Raw genomic sequence first — 19,127 nt, forward strand, 5'->3', positions numbered from 1 at the left:
GGAGCCAAGGGGTAGAACAAGAAGGCGACATGTACATCCTTAGTTATGACTGTGAAAGCGAACCCGAGGCCGGACGCCCGGCCCCCGCCCCAAGCAGCCCCATGGTGGGGAGCAGGGCGGCTCCAGGGCCGGTGCTTGCAGAAGCGGAAAGCCGAAGCTGGGCCTCTTAAAAGGAACATACAGGAAAACCATGCGACAAATCCGCTGCCATTTATACAAGGGCATAAACACCAAAGAGCCAGACGCCAGCCTGCATTTTAGGGCAGCACAGAGCAAATCTCCAGGGCAGGGCCCACCCGTTGCCCCCCTGGCACAGAGACACGAACACAGCACAGTCCCCGCAGCGCCGGGGCTGGGGGCGGGGGGCCAGGCACCTGCCCGTCACGACTGGGCATGGGGGATCCACTGACTGTCCATGGGGCGCCGCAGCAGCTCCTCCACGTGCCTCGCCACATCCATGGTGTCATCCAGGTCGAAGTCGCCCTCGGGATCTAGCACGGCGTCAGGGCTGCGGGAGGCAGGGGATGAGGCAGGGGGACGGGCCGTGGCAGGATGGGGACGGGGGATGCGATACCTACTTCTGGGTGTACATGTTGTAATGGGGCTGGGAGCAGACAGCGGGCGAGGGAGCCTGGTCCATATAGGTGGCCCCTCCGGGGGCAGAATCGCCTGATGCACTGACAAACCTGCGGGGGACAGGGGGCTCCTGAGTGCCAGCACGGGATGCGATGGGATGGGCTCCCCCGGAGTGAAGTCGTGCTCCGGGAACTCCCACTGCCTCCGACTGGCATTTCCCGAAGCTGGTAGGGTGCCAACAGGGGACCCAAAACCCACACCCACAAACAGCGACAACCTGCAGGGTCCCCAGCCCCAGCCTCCTGGGTGGCAGCACAGCGAGGGGGGGCATCCGCCTTCCCAGGGAACGCACAGCCCTGCCTCGGCCACGGGCCCATCCTCTTCGGCCCCCAGCGCCAGCTCAGCACCAACGTGGCCATTGGTAGTGCCAGAGCCCGAGAACCGAGGTGCCCGGGGCTGCCGGCCGCCTCAGCCAGCTCGCCAGGGATGATCCCACGGGACTGCCCAGGGTCTGCATTCAGGGTCAGACTTACTCAGGCACCACTTGCTTGATCTGTGGCTTCACGTATCCATCCACAGCTTTAGCTAGAGGAAAGAAGGCAGCGCTAAGGCCCTGAGGTGCTGGCACGTGCTGCAAGCCTGCAGCGGGGCTGGGGGCTCACGCACGGCCAGCTGCAGAGCCCCCGCAGGGCTGGATGTGGCCCTGGGGCAGAGGGATGCTGTGAGCCCTGGCTCCACCCCAGTCAGATGCACGAAGGAGAGGGGTGCGCACAGGGTGAAGGGGCAGCGCTACCTGGCGTGGACTCACAGAGAACCGGCGTGTAGTACTTAGAGAAGACCTCGTCCTTGGGCCTGTCAGGGAACACGTAGATGAGGTAACTGAGGTCCCCGAGGCGGTCGGCCAGGGAGCGGATGGAGAAGTCCCTGGTGGTGAAAGGCATCAGGTTCCAGAACATCCTCTCAGCTGGAAGACAAGAGCGAGGACCACGGTGACACCCAGAGCCAGAGGCGGCTCCCGGCCCCGCCCTGGCTGCGGGCTGCAAGATCACGTTGAACATCAGATGGCATTTCCCGTGCTGCATCCCTCCCCTGGCAACATTTAAGGACAAAACACAGGTCGCCAGAAAACAGAATCAGCCAGGAGGCACAGTGAACTCGAGACAGGTCTGTCCTCATCTGGGCACGCAGGGAGGAGGTTCCCCCCGGCCACAGGGCTTTGTGGTGTTCCTCGGCCACGCGAACCTCCGAAGGAGGCTCTCACACAGAACACTAACAAGCAGACTTGCTGCATGGGGTCAGGCAACCCATGCAAACCCCTTGCACCAGGAAGGACCATGGAATCGCTGCGTTTTATACAGCCACAAGTAAGACTCCGTGGTTAGGTCAGACAGTTCAGCCCAGTCCCTCCTCCCCGCCAAGGCCAGTGCTCGGGCTGGATGCAGCCACGGCTGCAGCGAGTGACAGCGGCGCCGCTCCCCACAGGTCAGCCAAGGCGTTGCCACAGGCTCCCGCGCTCGCCCCTTTCCCAAGCAAGGCTCCCGCATGCCCGTCAGTCACGGTGACGGTGCCCAGCCGAGACAGGAGGTGCCGGAGAACAGCACCAGCTGCACGGGCACAAGACGGCTGAGTCCCAGGCAGGGGCCAGGGACAGCAGGGCTGGGGGCAGCCGGCTCCAGGCGCACACTCACAGGAGTCGAATTTCCACGCAATGGTGATGCCGCCGATCTCCGAGTCGCTGAACCGCAGCAGGAAGGTCCCGTCAGGCTTGTTGATGAGCAGGTCATGCGCCTGCTGCTTGTTGACGAAGCCCAGGATGGCCCTAGGCAAAGCGGGGCCGTCAGGGCCAGGCGGGCAGGGGACCAGGCAGCGTGGGGCAGGGCGGCTCTTACCCGTCGTTCCAGTGCGGCTTCAGATGCTTCTTCAGCACCTCCATGACCCCATCAAACCACTGCCAGAAGGTGTAATTCCTCCCAGGCAGGTTTTCCTGTTGAAATCCACAGAAAATGAGCACTCCTGGCTCCAGCCTCATAGCCGCTATTAAACAGCACAAGTATTTGGTGCAGCAGCGGAGACTCTGGGACCGGGACCACGGACGGCCTCCAGCGCTGCCAAACCAGGCGCGGGTCAACCCGGCCAGGTGGCACAGACCCAGGGAAGCGCCAGCAATGCCTCCCTGAGGATGCAGACCCCGTCTGCAGGCCCTACAGCTCCCCATGTCCTTCCAAGCAAGGAAGGTGACACCTCCCACCCCGCTGCAGCCGACAGCAATCTCGTTTTTGCACCACACCAGCAAGAAACGGCTCCTTGGGAGGGATATGCCCCATCCAGCCCCCCAGCATGAGCACTGGTACCGCAGATGTAGCAAAGCCCCTGTCCCAGAGCACAGCAGAACCCTGGGGCTCTGCGGCTCTCCTGGCACAGAGCTCAGCCCGCTCACCCGGTTGAACTGGGACCAGGACACCGTGGTGCTGCTGTAGTCTTCCAGGTGGGAGCTGGTGCTGTTGAAGAGCTTCTGTGCCAGGAACACCAAGTTCTCCTTGGTCAGCCCACGGCTGCTCTGCACCTCTGCTTTGAACTTCATGTTGAGTGCCTCGCAGAGCTGTGGCCACTGCACCTTGTCGGGCACGGCGAAGGGCACGCGGCCCTGGCGGGGCACAGAGCAAGGTCAGCACCGAGCTCGGCCTGCCACCTCCTGGCACGCCCCCGCCGGGAGACTGAGCCCAACTCCCACAGCCCCCTGGGGCAGACGGGGCCTGTCCTGCCCCACCATGGCACTGGCACTCACGGGCTCAGCGAAGGCGTTGTCCCAGAGCACAGTGGCTGTGGCGTTGTTGTCCTGGCTCCCATGCACGATGACCACCACGGGCAGGGACAGCGTCTGCCGGCAGGAAGGAGACCAGGATGGGCTGTGGGGCACCGTGGGAGCATCGCCCATGGGCACCCTTGGGCCATCCCAGCCTGCATGGGCACCCCGTGGCCCCAGCCCAGCCCCACACCCATGGGCACAGTGCCCATGGCTCGCCCAGGCCCTGCAGAGGGGATGTAGCTGATGGCTTTACCTTCACCTGGAAGACCAGCTCATTGCCACCAACACTGAACTGCGACTCGAAGAGAATAGTGAACTTCTCCTCCGTCACCGACTCGGCCCCGCGGCGGTCCGAGCGCTTGATCCGCTTCAAGGACTGCAGGGACACGAGGGGTGAACACAGGGGGACACAAGGGGACAGGAGGGTGAACACGAGCGTCAGGAGGGAAGAGCCAGTGGTGCTCACCATGTTGCGGAAGTGGGCGCTGAGCGTCCCTGTGGCCTGGTGATACTCCATCACGCAGCAGTTATTCAGGATCTCCCCGCTGCTCTCACTGCCACGGGAAGGCGCAGGGTCAGGGGGACCAGCAGGACTGGGAGCCCCGTGCTCCCAGCTCCAGGTTCTGCTCCCCGCTGCCTCGGCAGCCCCAGCCCCCCGCAGCAGCCCTGTCCCACCCCGCAGCACACCCACAGCCCCCCAGGCATTACTTGCGGGTGCTCTCATTCTTCAGCAGGGCCTTGGCTTGCTGTTCACTTATGATGGTGGCCTTCACCTGGGGCGGGTTCATGTGCACGTTCAGCTTCCCCCCCACCAGGAGCCGCACGGTGGCTGCAAACTTGGTCTGTGTCTTCAGCACCTGGGGGGGCTGCTTCTCGATGATGAAGGTGCTGGGGGGGCACGGGGATCAGGGGCAGGCAAGCAGAGCAGCCCCAACCCGGCCCCTCCATCCTGCCGGCTGCCTCAGCCGAGCCAGGCCCCCACCTCTACCTGGTCACCAGGGCGGAGATGATGTCGGTGATGGTGCCGTTCAGCTCCGACAGCATCTCCTCCACCGGGCCTGGGATTGGCAGCTGCTGGCACAAGTGCTCAGCCCGGCGGATCTGCTGCCGGTTTTGCCAGATGATCTCCGCCAGCTTCTCGCACCTGGGGGGGGCAGGGCGGGGCTCAGCACCATGCCAGGGCTCAGCACCCTGTCCCATCCCACCAGGCATGGCCGGCGCCGGCACCCACCAGGTCTGCAGCACATCCAGGGTGCCCTCAGGGGGCCCCCCATTCCCCGCCAGCTGCTGCCGTCGCTTCCACTGGATCAGCTCGTCGTCCAGGATGGTCGTTTGCTGCTTGCGCAGCAGCTGCAGCGTCTTCTGATGCTTCTCAGCCAGGTCCTGTGAGGCAGGACAGTGTTACAAGGTGCAGGGACGGCAGCACAGCTGTCACGGGGCCGGGGCGGTGGCACTCACCACACGGTACTGCTGTAGTGTCTGGGCCTCCCGGTGCAGCCAGGCCTCCAGCGACGCCTTCTTCTGCTGCAGTGTCGTCTCCCGCGACAGGCGCTCCTGGGGGCCCAGCTGGGAGAGCTGGGAGAACTGGGCTGGGGGACAGGGTACGGCGTTAGGGCCAGCACGGCCAGCACCCTGACCCCGTCACCCTCCGGCCCCCCACCCACCTTGGAGGCGCATGTTCTCCTGGTACTGGATGATGAAGTACTCCTGTGTCTGCTGCAGCTTCTTGAGCTCGTTCTCTGAGTCCTGTGTGATGAGCCGCAGCTCCTCGAAGGTCTGGTTGATCTGCAGGTGCTTCTGGGACATGGCATCCACCAGGGAGCCGGCTGGCGAGGGGCTCTGCACGGGGCACGGGGAGCGCTCAGTATGGCAAGGGGGACCCTCCCCATCCCTCTGGGTGCTGGCAGCAGTGGGAACTCAGAGCACCCTCTGCCTCAGGGCTGCTTCCACGACCCCCGTGCTGGAGACCCCGAGCATCGCCCCATCCTGCAGGACCCGTTCCCTCGCCCTCCGTGACGCAGACCCCCGTGGCCCCCACTCACGTTGTTCGCCTCCCGCACCAGCCGCTGCTCGTGGTAGAGGATGTGCCGGATGCAGCGCACCAGCTCCATGGGGCACCGGTCATATGTGTTCTGCAGGGAAAGCGCAGCCTGAGCCAGGCACAGGGCAGGGACATCCCCCAGCCCCACAGCCCCCATCTGTGGCCCCCCACTTGCCTGCAGCTGTGTGGCATAGTGCCCCAGCTTGATCTTCAGCAGGAAGCCATCTTCCCCCACTTGGTGGTCCGCCTTCTTCTGCAGCTCCTGGATCAGGCCCTCCAGCAGCTGCGTCGCCTTCACGTTCTCCTGAGGGTTGTCAAGGTCGATGGAGTCCCTGCACGTGCGGAGCAAAGCGGTGGCGTCAGGGCAGCCCCGGCCCCGCACGGGGACTCCCCGGCAGAGGGGGGCACCCACCGGCACCCCATGGGCAGGTGCTGCCAAGCTCAGCATCCCCCACGGGGACGGGGACCCCACTGACCTACCATGCCTGGCTCTCAATCCACTGCGACAGGTAGTGCCGCACCTCAATGGGAAAGTGCTGCCCGTAGAGTGCCTGCATCTGCCGCAGGGCTTCGCCCTGGAGCTGCTGTGCCTGGATCCACACCGCCATGGCTCACCACCTGCCGGGGAGATGGGCTTGTCAGGTCACCACCGCCGGGCTAGGTGCTGCGCCACGGGTGGAGGTCTGGCCCTAGCCACCCCCGCAAGCCCTTTACAGGAGCCTCTGGGTTCCTGAAGCCCTTTGCAGGTTCCTCCGGGTTCTCCGGTGCTGCCGGAGCCGCCTCCAGCTGCCGAAGCAAGAGGCATGCGGGGGCACGGGACCCTGGCTCTGAGTCACCCCCTGGTTTCTAGGAAGAGCTCTGGGGGGTCCAGGGCTATGAACGCGCCTCTGCGCTGCCTCTCCACATGGTAATAATTTCCCCTTGCTGCGCCGCGGGATCGCAGCCATCGCTGGCCACGCAAATGAGGAAACGGGCCCGGGGGAAGGGCTGGTGAGAAATCCAGGGTGACGCAGAGCGGAGGCTCCCCCTGCGCTCGCCCCAGCTCCTGCCCACACCCTGGCAGCGCTGGCAGGCAGACTGGCAGGAGCAGCCCCAGCCCCGAGGGCCCACGCAGCACCGCAGCCCCTGGTGGGTCCCCGGTCCCACGGCCGCCGTGTGCCCCAGCGCCACAGAGGAGACGCCAGCCAGAGCTTCTCGAAGCAAGTTTTGGGGCGGCTCTGGCTCCGCACAGGAGTGCTGCCAGATCCTGCCACGCAGCTCCAGCACCCTGGCTCGCATGGGGCAGCCGCGGCAGGCAGGGAGGACGGCCAGGGACAGCACCTACAAAAAGCCAGAGCGTCCTCTGCCACGGTTATATCTGCAGCTTGGTGGGGCCTGGAAAAACAACCTGGCGATCGAGTCTTTGAGGGTGACACGATGGTGAGCAATGAGGGAGGGCCTGGGGGGCTTGCGGCCCCTCCGAGCCAAGGATGCAGCAATAAATAGCATTTACACACACTTGCACCCAAACCACCTAGGATTCAGTATCGTGTGGAGGTGCCGGGCAGGAGCACAAGGCCTCAGGCTGCGTCCCAAGGCCGGGTGACCGGGACTGGATCTGGTTACTGCACCGGCCGGTGACGAGCAGAGGGAGCCGGGGACTGCGCCAGCGGGGGCTGCGCCTTCCTCCCTCCCAGAAGCGCTTTGTTCAGCTGCAGAAACACCCGGTGGCTCAAGGGGCTCCAAAAGCAGCCGGTGCTGTCCCGCAAGCAGGGGCGCACGCAGGGGGAGCACACCGGGGGGCAACGGCGGCAGCAGGTCCAAGCAGAGCAGCCACAGCCAGAGCCCCTGAGCCCTGCACACCCGCCCCCTGCACAGGAAGAGGAACAATAACCAAGAGTTGGCTAAAAATGAATTTTTCCCCTATAAAAAGGGAGGAACGTTTCCACATTCACAGAAATCACCAAGTTGGAAATCCTGCTGGCAAGGAGGGGCCTGGGGAGGCATAAAAACGCAGGCGAGGTGGGGAAGGGAAGGCAGGATGGCTGACAGCAGGACACACGCTGGCAGTTAGAAATTGCAGACGCTTGATAAGGGGCATCGGTGAGAACCGCTGCCCCGGCAGAGCCAAGGAGAGCGGCCACAGCCGCGCCGGTGCCACCGCGCCACAAACGGTCGAAGTTCCTGGAGCAGCGGGGACATCTGCACGGACACAGAGCAAACAAACGCTGCCCTGCCTATCGAGAAAATGGTGATCTCTTCCCATCTCGCGGTGACAAAACACTTCCTATTCCACTCCAGCACGTTGTTAAGCAACGAGTCTCAGGCTGCTGCTGCGGTGAGCCGGCAGACGCTGTGCTCAGCCAGCGCCAGCCTAGGAGCAGGAGCGCAAACATCACTGCCGGGGCGCCTGGCGGAAGGCGAGCCAGCATCACGTCAGCCTTTACAAGGCCGTGCAGCGGCCGATGGCAGCATGGCTCGCCCGGCGCGTGCCCCAACTGAAGACAGGGCTGGCCCCGGGGCCACGCCACCCCGGTGGATAAGCATTCATGCCAGGCTTGGACACAAGCTCCAAGGGCATCACCAATGCAACAGCAGGCATTTCTCCAAGCATCTCATTTTTGTCTCCTGTGTCTCACCCGTGGACTGACAAACCAAACCTCTCCGAGAGCCGCAGCCCCAGCACAAGTCACCAGTGCCACCTGCCACGAGTAAATGAGGCTTTCCGGCCACGAGACCCAGCAAGGCTGGGGCAACAGCTCTGCTTCGGCAAGAGGTACAGCAGCACGGTCCCACCGTGCAGCCAGAGCCGCCGGCCTTTCCAGGCAGCCCTGCAGTCCTGTGCCCAGTCGGCTGCTGGCAGCCAGTGCCCTGGCTTGGTCCGTGCCCAGCACCACGCTCCTCGGCGGCACTGCTGGCTGCCCCGGGTGAGCCCTCAGAGGGACCTCCTTGGAGCCTTGAGATGGTTTCGCCCCCATGCCCAGGGACTGGCTCCATCCTCGCACTCCCCCCACCAGTGCATTGCCCTGGCCCCGTGGCCACCTGGCTCAGGAAACCTCTCCAGGGTAGGGCGGCCGGGGCCCGCTCCAGCCCACCAGCATTTACCCACCGCCAGTGCCATCCCCAGCCCACCAGCCATGGCACTTACTGCGGCTCCTGCACTCTGGGCAGGGACGGGCAGCACTGCTGCTGCAGCATCACGTGTTGCCACGGGTCAGCCGTGCTGCAGCCACCAGCCACACACACAAACAACGGCAAGAGACAGATAATTGCAGTGGTTTAAGCTACTTTGCATTTACTTGCTGGCAGCGAGCTATAACCCACCCATTACTGCAGCTCGGTTAACCAGCAGCAACTTAACAAGCCACAGCAACGCGCTCACCGGTGACTTATCGCCTGCGAAGCGGCGCACGTGGCAGCTTCCCGGAGGTAGGACAAGTGCCATGGAGAGGGACCCCAGCCCTGCGGGGACAGTGCAGGCAGGGGAGGCGCAGAGGGAGGGGAGACACTGGGGGCTATTGCTTCTGCATCCGACAGCCCCGCTCGCCGCTGCCAATGGGGAGGCACTGCCAAAACGGCTGCAAAATGGCCAAAACCCACCCAAAAGGGGCTCTGAGAGGGCCAGAGGAGCAGCAGAGGAGAGGACGGGCAGAGGGAGGCTGGCAGCACTGCTGGGGCTGGGGGCAGCCAGGGGACCCGATGTGACCACACCAGGGATGGGCCACAGACGCAGCCCTGGGGACATGAGCAGTGGCGCCTCTGGGCCACAGCAGCAGGCTGACACCAGTGCCGGGTCATGAGCTGCAGGAAAGCCAGAGCGAGCCAAAGTGTGTCTGCGGCAGACAAAAGGAGGGAAATGCCTCACAGGGCAAGGCCGGCGGCAGCGCCTTCCCACGTGCCACAGGCACAGCAAAGCTCAAACATGGGCAGCGCCTGCCCAGGGGCTGGCACATGCACCACCATGGATGCTCACAGGACACTCGCCGCACGCAGACGCGGGATGCTCGCAGTGCACAGCCCCCTGGGGACCTCCCCGCGGGCAGGACACCCCTGCCCTGGTGCCGGTACGGTCCCTGACTGCAGCCCTTGCCCAGACCCGTGCCCTGCAGGGCCAGGCAGGGGCCAAGAGCCAGGCAATGCCCTGGGGGGGCCACGGCAAAGCGCTCTGGCCGTAACCCCCCAGCTCCTGCACGCCTGCCCCGCGCAGCCCCTCTGCCGCAGCAGCTCCCACGCTGCCCTTTGCCCGGTGCTCTCCCGGCCCAGGGGTCTCCAGAGTGGCGTTCTCCCCTGGGCAGGGGCACAGCACTTCCCCCCAGCGCTGGGCTCTGGCAGGCAGCAGCCCTGCGCCCGCTGCAGCTGCCTCCTCCTGCCGCAGTAAACACACAGACACGTGGTTTCTCAGCACCTCCGGGAGCCTGCGATCGCTTCCAGGTCAGAGCCAGCCTCGCTCGCGGCCACAGGGCCAGACCCTGCACGCCTCACGGCCGGTGCTGCCAGGGGGCTCTGGTCCTGCCCCAGCCAGCACTGCTCCTGCCCCCCGGCAGCCCCGGTGGGAGGGGATCCCGCGTCCCCCAAGAAGGGCAGCCCCAAGCAGGCTCCTTCTGGGGCAGGATCCGGTGCCCAGCCAGGCCCTAGGAATAGCGGTGCTGGCAGCCAACAGCAGCCGCTCAGCACAAGGAAGGGCTCCGGTCCCCCCAACACAGACACCCACCCACTGCCCACAATGGCTAGCCCCCCTCCCAGGGGACCTGCTGGAGCCGCTGGACAGCCCAACGGCCCCACTCAGCTCGACCCCTGCCGAGGGCTCCCCCAGCTCGGCCCCCCCTTGCCCTCGCATACGGGCATGCCCACAGCTGGGAGGCACAGAGGGCTCCACACCCACCCGAGGGGCCCCTGGCTGTCCCAGCCGGGGGCTCCCCCACGGACGGGCTTGGCGGGGCCGGCAGAGCCCCAGAAGTCAGCACGGTTCCTGGCTCCTCCAGGGCACAGGAATCACAGTACCAGCTCAGCATGGGGTGCCCGCAGCTGCACTCACCCAGTTGGCGCCACTCTGCCCCACGCACCACTCTGGTGTCCCAGCCCCGGGGCAGCCTGGCCACGGCTCCAGGCAGGCGCTGCCGGCACAGCCGGGCTCCCGGGGCAGCCGTTTCGCAGGCTGTGAGCTACAGGAAGGAGTGGAGAGCAGCTATTTCCTTCCAAAATGTCAGCTGCCTGCGCAGGGCAGCCAGCCCCGCACTGCTGGCAGCTTCCTCTGCCACTGCTGCGTGCATGGTGCCCACCGAGGCAGTGGGACTGGCACCCCCTCCGTGCTCGGCCCAACACTCCTCTCCAGTGTCGGAGCTGGGCACAGCCTCTGCCCCCAGCGGGTCAGTGGGGCTGAGCCCCCATGGGCAGCCGGCAGTCGGAGATGGGACCCCTGGGACCCATGGAGGAGTTCAGCATGGGGGGAGACGGGAGAGACTCACCTGCACGCCCCGGCTCTGCTCACACACCCCCCGGGCACACAGCACTGGGGCAGAGCCTGCACTGGGAACACCAGGGTGCCGGTGAGCAGCCCCCAGGACCCCCTGGCCCCGCTCGGAACTGCTGGCCAGGGCTGGCAGGTGCCGGGGCACGGTGGAGCCGGTGCAGAGGACTGCAGTGCTGGGAACTGGGTGGCTTGCCCATTTCATGCCTGCCTGTGGTTTCCACCTTTCGGCTGGGAGGCGGCAGCGCCCGCCCGGCGCGGGAAGCGAGCTCCTTCTAGAAGCTCGGTGCTTTGATGGGTTTTGTTTGTCTCCCGCAGAAGAGCGGCAGCAGCCGACGGCTTCGCCCCGGCAGCAGTCGACCACCCCAGCCCACGCTGGAAACTGCCGGGGCTGGGCAAGCGGGGCCGGGAGCCGCGGGGCTCACAGAAGAGGCATGGCCGGCTCTGGAAACACAATGTGCCCCACTGAGGGCAGAGGCGGGCAGAGCCCGGACCGGCAGTGCCGGGACTACCCAGGCTTCCTGGCAGCTTTGGGAGCCAAAAATGGAGAACTCGCATCGTTACAGGAACAAGGAAAGCCCACGCGCAGCCTGACGCTGCCCAGGGAGAAACCGGCCCCACACGCAGGTGGAGACGCCCCAGCCGGGGACCGGCGCTGCCGCACAAGTGCCAGGGGGGCTCAGGGCCAGAGGCTGCCTGCAGCTTGGGCCTGGGGCTGTACCTGCCCATTGGCATTTGCCGCCCTCGGGAACAGTTTTTCTCCCCTCTTCAGATTTTCCCTTCCAACCACAGAAGCCCCGAAACCTGCGTCAAACCAAAACCACCAAAATACCCAACGAAATCCCAGCAAAATCCCTCGAATCCAGGGGCTGGGACCTAGAGAGAAAACCACCCCAGTGCATGAAGAGTCACCCCGGTGCAGCCACGGCCAGATACAGGCACTGCCCTGGCACCGGTGGGATTCCCTCAAATGCCGAGCAAGGAGCAGGACCGGCACCGGCAGGACCTGGGTCCCCATGGCAGAGCGGGGGGGCCATGGCTACGCTGCCACCCGCCGGGGTGAGCTCACCGCAGCGCATGCAGGAGGGCCAGCCTCAGCCCCCTCACCCCAGCCCTGTCCCTCGGGGTCACCCCAGCGAAGGGAGCCTGCCCCGCCGTATGGGGGCCCGGGCGCCCAGGACCACCCGCCTGGCCCCGGCACAATGAGCCGGCTGTGCCGGACCCCACGCAGGCTGGGCTGGAGGCTGTGGCTGCTCAGCAACAACGGGGGCCTGTCTGGGCGCCGGGGGCCGAGGAGAGCACGGCAGCGCGGCACAGGCAGCCTGCCCACCCGGACAGATGCAGGCAGCCAGAGCCAGAGCAGGAGCCAGGCGCTGGTAGGCAGGACACACCGCGCAGCCACACCGGCAGAGCCGTGTGCCCACCCAGCCCCCATAGGCATGAGTCCAGCATGGATCCTGCGGGACATCTGCTGCGGGGAGCCCAATCCCCGCCAGTGCCGGTGCTACCCCTGCCGTAAGCCCACAGGCAGGATTAGAGAGGCCTGGGCAGAGCTTTAATTACTACTGGATCCCTGGGGCCAAGGAGCCAAATTAACTGGCTGCAGGGCTGATGTGGCAAGGAGCTGCCGGCTCCGATGCCTCGGGGTTCTGGGGCTTCCTCCAGGCTTGGTGGGGGGATCCTGGGGCGGGTGCAGAGCCACTGCCCACCGTAGCATCCCGGCTCTGGGCAGGCAACAGCCCTTGCCCAGAAGGGGATGCGCAGCCACCACATGCCAGGGCACTTGATGAAGGTATTTTTCCTCCACAATTATAACGACCCACCCCAACCCCCTGGAACACCATGCTGAGGGTGAAGCATCTGCCCGCAGGATGTGCGGACCCCGGGGACTCGCACGCCACCCTCACGCCTGCTCCAGCCCAACGGGGAAGGTCCAGCTCCGGTCCCCATCCTCCATCCCAGGAGGGAAGAGACATCACCACAGACGTGGCCCTGGGGAAGGGCAGGGAGCTGACAGGATCCCAGCGACCCCCCCCAAGGATGGGGCGGCAGCTTCAGGCTTAGGAACAGGTGAGGCAGAATCTGGGACAAGGGAGAAGACCCCGCACCCCTGCCAGCCAATTCATCCTTGTGTTGGTCCTTCCAACAAACCAGCTAAGCAGAACAGCCACCTCCCAGGGACCCCGCAGACACCCCAGGGTCCCATGGATCCCATGCCAGCCCCCGGCACCGAGGCTGCCTCTAGCACAGCCCCAGGCTCACTGCTAATCCCTGCTCAGACCAGCACCAGCCCAGGAGGGATGGGCTGGTCAGAAGGACCAGAGGATTAAGCTCATTTCAGCATCGAATTAGTCCCGATTGGGGTCTGGAGACACAATTTCATTTTATCTGCCATGCTCCAGTGAGTGCACACAATCACACTAATCCAGTCGCCGGCCAGGCTGGATTTGCAGAGCAGGACCCAGGCGGGCCAGGGGAGACGCAAGCAATGCAGGCACCAGGCGCGCCGCTGTGTCCGCATCCATCCCCCTCCAGCTGACACCACGCTCATGCTCTCCGGCGGGGCAGGGAAGTCAGTGCAGGAGCCTCCCCCACCACTGGCAAGGCTGTCCCGTGGGACCAGCCCAGCCCACACGCCATGGCACGGGCACCTGGGGGGCTGGGGCAGGACAGGGACGACCGGTGAGCAGGGACAGGCAGAGGGACACCAGCACACTGAGGGCACCCACTGCCCTGCCCGACCACCCTGCCCAGGGAAGAGGCACTGACCACACTGTGAGACAGCGCAGGGTACGTGCAGGACCCACCGCGCAGCCGCGGTTGCGCGGACAAGCCCTCACACCCTCATCTTTGGGAGCAAACACCAAAAGTGGGCTGCAAGCACCCGGCTGCGCACGAGGATGCTCAGGCAACGGGGGACGCTGGGTGCTGCTCTGCACCCACCGCTAACAGCAGCCAGTGTGGAGCCTGCATGGTGCCTGGGAAAATGCTCGCCAGCCCTCTGCCTTGCCGGCCCTCGCAGACGTCCCAGCCCAGCAGCACCCCGTTGTCCCTGCCCGAGGGCAGACTCAGGCAGCACACTGCAGCACGGCGCCGGGCTCCCTCCAGTGCGGGCTGACAGCCCAGTGAGGTGTCTGGTCAACAGGAAAACTGCTCCCGGGCATCACAGCCTCCCGCTGCAGCGGGCAGGCAGGGCCCAGCCCCGTGCTGTCAAGCACTAAGAGGAGTCGAGGTGCAGGACAGGCAGGTACCCCCGGAGCAGCCCCCGCACCCCCACCACGCTCTGCCCCTCCGGGCCATTCACAGCCGCCAGGCGCCAGGGTTCGTGCCCCAGCAGTTGCAGCAGCTCCACACAGGGAGATGCTCTCGCACCAGGTCAGCAGCACAGAATGGAGGGAGCGGAAAGCCTTGCCTTCAGAAGAGGGGGCACACCCAGGGATGCTGGCAGGAGGGGGAACTAGTCAGAATGGGAATAAAAAGCCAAAACACCAATGGTTTCTGCAACGAAAATCTCATTCAGAATAGGTAAACCCCACAGTCCAACCTGGCCAGGGTTAAACCCAGCGTTCACCCCCAATGCCCACAAATGCGTCCAGGTGAGAGAGCTGGGTTTCGGCTTTCCTCGCCCCAGGACATGCTCTGCAGCCCCAGGAGCAGCGGCAGCCGCTGATGGTGCCGGGGCAGAGCAGAGTCCCAGCCTCCGGGCTGCACCACGAGCTCCCCACCTAAGCGTTCCAAAAGGCTCAGGTGACTAATGGGGTTATAAACAGAGCGTGGCGGACCAGGGCAGCTGTGCCACTCAGAGCTGCAGCCCGAAAGCACCAGGGCCGCATGTTAACACCACCAAATAGGACAGAGATCATTTTACAGCTGTTTTAGCTGGTGCGAGGGGCTCAGATACGCCGCCAGTGAGAGCTGCCTCTTTCTCTAGTAAAAGCTTTGCAGACAGCCATCGAGTGAGAGGGATGGAAAGCCAGACTGAGCGCGCACCCAGCACCCAGCCGTGCCGATGCCGCGCCAGCTCTTCGAGATCTGCTCCAGTACCAGCCTTTTCCCCAGTTCCCTCCCCGGCAGAGCTGTGCTATAAACCAGCATTTACATCTCACAACAGGAAGACACAAAGTTGCAGTGAAAATGGAGATTGCAAAACTCATCAGTGACTGTTTGAACAGGGAGTGAGTAGTGACCATGTTATAGTTCAGCTATACCACTGCGGCCGCCCGAGCCCGGCGAGAAGCCACCCGGCAGCACATCACTCCCCGGCTTGGTGGAAAGCAGGAGCTGGCACTAGGGGAAACACAGGGCATGAAGCGCACTCGCCTGTGAGCAGCGAGCGCTCCTGGCCCCTCTGGTGCAACTAGATGTGTGGATTCTGCTTTATCAGCAGTCAGCTCAGCCCTATCGGCCAGGAAGCTGTGTTCGCATGTGTGCCTCCCCCTCGACATTTCCCAACGCGGCGGGAGAAGCGGTTCATGGCAGCCTACCTTTTATCAGCCAGCAGATGTTGCTAGAACTGTTGCTGCATGTAAAATTCAGGCATGCCCAGCGCCGCTTGGATCCCTGCACCAGCCACGTGGTGCCAGGGTGAACACCCCCGCCCCTTTCCTCCGGGATCAAAACACTTGGGGGTTGCAAAATAGACACCCCATGAAAGGAAAGGCATGCCACAGAAACATTACAGCTGTCGAAGCTACTTCTCCCGGAGCATGCCGGAGCCCGAGAGCCAGCAGCCGGCACAGCCTCCCAGGCTGGAGCTGCCTGCACGGCCACGGAGCCGAGCCCTGACCTGTCCCGGCAAGGCGGGGACCGGCAAGCCCCTGCCTCCGTCCCCCAGCCCTGCGCTGGCTCCCCTGTGACTGGCACCATCACAGTGCATTTGGCCCCGTAACACGGAGGCTGCTCCGAGGGCAGCACCCACAGCCGCACGGTGGGAAGCCGGCAGCCACTGTAGCCCCGCCAGGCACAGGGACCGCGGTCCCCAGCGCGGGTACCCAGGGGATGCCGATGGGAGGGAGGTTGTGCTCGACCCCCATGCTGTCCTGCCGCTCCCCAGGGCTGCCGTGAAGCCCGTCGAGCGCAGCCCGGCTTACAGTAATTCCTTGCAAACCAGAAAGTCATTTCCCAGCTGATGGGGCCGCTTTACTGTACTCAGCACAGCACAGTCACCACTCACCGCCCCACCACCCACGCCGTGGAGGAGTACAAGGAGCAGGGATTTTTCGCAAGCAGAGTATCTGGGTTTTGCTATCACTCGAGACAGAGCTGGGAAACCCCACAGCAAAGACCTCACAGCCACTTTGGAGTCAGCACTTCCCCTGCAGCGAGAGGGGAAGGTCCCTCCAGAGGCTCCATGCAACCCTGCGCCAAGCATCCCCGGCTGCAGCTCCCCCGTCCCTAGCGCTGGTGCCAGCATCCCTTGTCCTGCCCCAAAGCACCGGCCGCGGGACAAGGTGGGCACACCAAAGCCGGCGAGTTGGCTCTAGTGACAACTGTTGGGGGCAAACACCCCCTGAGGGAGGACACTGTCAAAGTGCCATGAAACACAGAGTGGATGACAGCCACCCGCCACGCCCCATTCCCAGCCCGGCTCTCCCGTGTCCCCAGGCATGGGCTGTTGGCACCTCTCAACCTGCACCGGAGCTCCTCCTCCACATGGCTGCACACGCGGCACGGCACAGCACGGCCCTCCCTAGCCCCGGGGACAAGCCCCGCTCTCCAGGGACGGTTATAAAACCCAAGGAGATGGTCTCCATCCTCAGGTCCAGCACCTTGGTGACCTGGGAGCTACAGCAGGTCAGGCTGCATTCCTGACAGCTTTGGGAGCACCCAGGGCTTGCTGCAGTCGTCCACAGGCAGGTGACCCCGACACCTCCAATGCCTCCACCTCACTGGAGCCATGCAGACAGGACAGGACCATGCTCAGTGCCGGGCCCCAAGCAAACCTCCCTCCAGCGTGGGATCGCTGCGCTGGTGCAAACACATTGAAGCACAATGGCAAATCTCGGCTTGAAATTGCCACCGAGAGAGCATCGCAGTGGCAGCCAGCCCTCGTGCACCAGCTCAGGGCTGTGCTCCCCGTGACAGGCACAGAACCTTCCTCCCAAAGTCAGGGCACAGGGATGAAGGGGAACAAAGCTCCCACAGGGCAGGGCTGGTTCCCTGGTGCCCACGGTGGTGGACAGGCTCTCCAGACCACCCCACAGTGCATGCACCAACTGCCTCTGCGGACACCAGCTGCCAGCGCTCACACAGCTCCAGCTGCAGCCACGAGTGCCGCTGGGGACGCGGGCCTGGCCACAGACAGCTGGCGGGGTGAGCCAGCCCAGGGCCAGGAACATCCTGCTGCAACAAGACGACCCATGCTGCAGGGACTTTGTGCACCATGTCGCTGCCACGGGTGGGCCATGCGGTCCTGCATTGTGGTCCCGCCATGGCAGCGCCATGCCCTGCACCCCTCGGCAATGCACCCCAACCACTGTAAACAAATCGCTTGTCGTCACTGCCTGTCCCCTGTCCTCTGCCATGGGGCTCCCCTAAGCGTGGCGGGGCGTGCGGGCTCCTGCCAAGCCTCACCACGAGTTCACGCGAGTGGACGGCCCCAGCTCCGTGCTGCAGCTGACATCGGAGGTGTTACCGCCGTCAGCAGTTCAGGTGGAGGCAGAGGCCGGGGAGCCCCCGACAGTACCAGTGCCTGCACCCCAGTGCCGACGCGAGCTGGGTGCTGGAGCCCTGGAGCTGGTCAGCGTCATGGCTGGGCGCAGAGCCCTGACAGCTCCCGTATCCCGCCGGACAGATGGCCGCTGCTCCCCTGTGCTCGCAAGTCACCCGGCCGCGCACCCGGCCGGAACACGAGCTGGGTGAAAGGCCACCGGGCGCCGCAGTCCTCCAGGGTGTCACCGCTCCCGCCTTGCATGGGGGGAACATTTTCCACCGGCCTTCGACTCTGCCCGGCAGCACGGAGCCGTGTGTCCCACCGCCGGCGAGCGGGAGGCCCGCTCCCGCCGCGCTGCCCCGCTCCGGCGTGCTGCCCGCGGCGGGACCCCCGCCTGCCCGGGCTCCCCCGCCTGCCACGGGCTGGGGCTCGGGGCCGGCCCCCCCACGCCGCGACGCGCAGCGCCGGTTTCGGCGCTTCCCCCGCGGCCGCTGCTCAGGCAGGGCCCGGCCCGGGGCGGCGGCGGGAACCGGCCCTCCTCCGCCGGGCGACGAGGGCCCCCACCCCGGGATGTGCCGCGGCCCCGAGCCGGCCTCGCCGCCCGCCCCGGCCCGCGCAGCGGCCGCGCAAAGTCCGCCCGCCCTCCCGGGGAGCGCCGCGCCGGGGGCATCCCCGGTCGCTGCCCGCGCCCCTGCCCGGCCCTGCCCGCACCTGCGCGGCCCCTCCGCCCGCAGCGAGGCCGCGGGCCCGGCCGGCGCCACCGCAGCGCCCCGCGCCCGGCCCCGCCGACGAGCTGCGCCCGGCCGGGAGTTACGAAACACCCAAAATATTTACCGACGGGCGGAGGGAGGAGAAGAGAGGAGAGGAGAGCCGCGCCCCGCGCCCCGGCCGCCCCCGCCGCAGGTGCCCCCGGCCCCGCCGTCCCCCGCCCGGCTAACGGCCGCGGAAAGCGAAAGCGGCCGCGGCCCCGGCCCGGCCCGGCCCGGCCCCGGCCCCGGCCCCGGCCCCGGCGGCGATGGCGGCCCCGCGCCCGCCCCTACCTGTGGCCGCGGCGGCGGCTGCGGCTCCGCTGCTCCGGCGGCTCTCGGCGCTCGGCTCCGCCGGCCGCTCTGCCCCCTCCGGCCGCCGCCGCCGCCGCCGCCGCCGCCTGCGCCGTCCCCCGCCGCCGCCGCCCGGCCCGGCCCGCGCGGCACCACCCCCCGCGGCACCGCCCCCCGCCCGCCCCCGCCGCGCCACCGGCACCGGCACCAGACACCGGATAACGGCACCGAGCAGCGGGCACGGGCAGAGCCTGAAGCAGGCTTCAGCACCGGCTACGGCAGGGCACGAACCTGCACCGGAGTTTGGCGCCGGGTACCGGGGAAGCCCAAAGCGGCACCGGCGTGTGCAGCACGGGGGTGCCCAAACCGGTACCGGGCATTGGCAGCGGCAGCAGCCAGCACCGGCACCAGGCGCCAGCACGGGGCCCTTGCATCTGGGGGATCCCACTGCAACACCAGCACTGGCACTGGGGGGAGCCCACCGCAGCACCGGGCACTGGGGTCAGGTCCCTGGCACCAGGCACAGCCGGGAGCCCCCGCAGGCACTGGGACCCCCATCTGCACCT

General features: G+C 66.0%; 1 protein-coding gene across 4 annotated transcripts; it reads right to left on the reverse strand.

Moving 5' to 3' along the window:
* Nucleotides 1-194: 194 nt before the first annotated feature.
* Nucleotides 195-18,699, reverse strand: LOC142092005 (signal transducer and activator of transcription 5B). 4 transcript variants are annotated; one of them, XM_075171686.1, is made up of 18 exons: nucleotides 18,562-18,699; nucleotides 5,904-6,041; nucleotides 5,425-5,755; nucleotides 5,047-5,221; nucleotides 4,841-4,971; nucleotides 4,614-4,765; nucleotides 4,371-4,526; nucleotides 4,091-4,270; nucleotides 3,849-3,936; nucleotides 3,636-3,758; nucleotides 3,362-3,454; nucleotides 3,014-3,220; nucleotides 2,466-2,560; nucleotides 2,265-2,395; nucleotides 1,385-1,540; nucleotides 1,110-1,161; nucleotides 579-686; nucleotides 195-491 (listed from the first exon to the last, which is right to left on the reverse strand). In XM_075171686.1, exons 2-18 carry the CDS (start codon nucleotides 6,029-6,031, stop codon nucleotides 464-466), a joined length of 2,334 nt encoding a protein of 777 aa, XP_075027787.1. In that variant the 5' UTR covers nucleotides 6,032-6,041; nucleotides 18,562-18,699; the 3' UTR covers nucleotides 195-463. The 4 variants fall into 4 exon arrangements, with proteins under 4 accessions (XP_075027787.1, XP_075027784.1, XP_075027786.1 ...); XM_075171683.1 differs by having other exon boundaries at nucleotides 195-508; XM_075171685.1 differs by having other exon boundaries at nucleotides 1,370-1,540.
* Between the last annotated feature and the right edge of the window lie 428 nt (nucleotides 18,700-19,127).

Source organism: Calonectris borealis, chromosome 22 (genome assembly GCF_964195595.1).
Source record: "Calonectris borealis chromosome 22, bCalBor7.hap1.2, whole genome shotgun sequence".
Lineage (NCBI taxonomy): Eukaryota > Metazoa > Chordata > Aves > Procellariiformes > Procellariidae > Calonectris > Calonectris borealis.